Below are 1,601 nucleotides of genomic sequence, written 5' to 3' on the forward strand. Positions count from 1 at the left end.
TACATGAACTTACAGCCAGAGCTGGAGGCAGACCACCGAGGACATCACCGAGGCCACCAGTCTTGCTCCATGGACCAACCTCAGCTCCAATAAAAACCACAGACATCCCTTTCTCACACACAATCTTACCGGCAGGTTTAACTTTAGGAGCCTTCTTGTTAGCAGCGGAAACTTGAGATGATCTCCTGTGAACCATGTTGGAAGACCTTAACCCACAGTGAGTCATGGATTGACCTTTCAAGGTTATCTGAGACAGATCAGAGCCCGGAGAAACTCCATGGTTGTTGTAAAGTAAAGTCCTTGACACAAAGTGAGAAGAAGCAGTCACAGTTGCCATCGTTAGGTTAGAAGAGACCCTTTTTTTTTTTTGCCTGGATTAGTTCAGCACACACACAAAATAATAATAAAAAAAATCGATACTTTGACTTAGAGTGAAAAAGTTCAAACTTTGCGATGATTCTTTGACAAAAAAAAACTTACAGATTTCACGGCGCCGAAGCTAATGGAGGAGGAGATGAGAAAAGCAGTGAAGAGTGCTGAGACTGAGAGGACTGAGGAGAAAGAATGAATGGTCCGTTATGTTAGTAAAGAAGAAGAGTGGAGGAGGAGGCTCGGAACTTGTAGTGACACGTGGCCTTAATATAGTAGTTGAGTGGGCGATTTCCATCACATGATGAGAGGGTGGTCAGTTTCAATCAATGGCATTGCCCGAGAGGCTAAAAGTTGTTTTTAACTTTTGGTGCGTACGTTTTGGTCGGGGAGAGGCTAAAAGTATCGACGGCTGAGATTTGTGAAAAAACATACTATACATAGGGACTCTCTCTCTAATTTCTAATTGGGTGGGGGTCACTTCCCTTCGCTTATACAAGTGTTGTTTGCTTTTGTCGTCATATATCATGAACGACAACTTTTTCTTGGCCCCATTTGTTTAAAATTCACGGTGTAGAATTTTTGTCATGTTTTCTTTTCTTTTTTGAAAAAAAATTATTATGTTTGTATTTTTTCTTTTGTAAGTGTGTTTGAAGATTTTAGATTTGACGAGTTACAAATAAATAAGAGTTTAATAATAAAATTACTGATATACTAGGAAATCAAAATTTTGTTATATTTTAATCAAAATGACTCCAATACATTTGTTATGGTTAATCAAAATGACTCCAATACATTTGTTATGGTTAATTTTAATTAGGTTGATATAATGATTTGGGTCAATATAATATGTAATTTCGTTTAGACCATTAATCTATATATAAAAGTAATCCGAATAAATACCATCAAAGGTTATGTTTTTTCAATCGTACATTTTGGATAATTTTCTAAAAAAATCTGTACAAAATCGAGATTATGTGTTTTACAAAAAGTTGTGATTGTTCATTGTAACTTTGTAAAGTTACAACTCTTCATTATAGAGTTATGTCTTTTCACTATATTTTATTTATATTTTATCATCACAAATTTTAATTCTAATAGGTGTGTCTATTTAAATAGTCATGCTTTTTGAACTCTCTTTATATTTGTATCTTTATCACTAACTAACAAGTTGTTGAAACAAAATTTTCATTTTATGTTGAATCTAAATAATTGAATATGAATACCTAATA

The 1,601-nt window shown here is 34.4% G+C and overlaps 1 protein-coding gene across 1 annotated transcript in view; it reads right to left on the reverse strand.

Annotated features, from left to right (window-relative positions):
• Positions 1–940, reverse strand: part of LOC104757652 (granule-bound starch synthase 1, chloroplastic/amyloplastic) — a gene marked incomplete in the record, with an annotated part of 6,074 nt that extends 5,134 nt beyond the window's left edge. The window contains 2 exon segments of the mRNA XM_010480408.2: positions 14–371; positions 481–940. Of these exon segments, the coding sequence (XP_010478710.1) occupies positions 14–337 (324 nt within the window).

The sequence above is a fragment of the Camelina sativa genome, chromosome 17 (assembly GCF_000633955.1).
Source record: "Camelina sativa cultivar DH55 chromosome 17, Cs, whole genome shotgun sequence".
Classification (NCBI taxonomy): domain Eukaryota; kingdom Viridiplantae; phylum Streptophyta; class Magnoliopsida; order Brassicales; family Brassicaceae; genus Camelina; species Camelina sativa.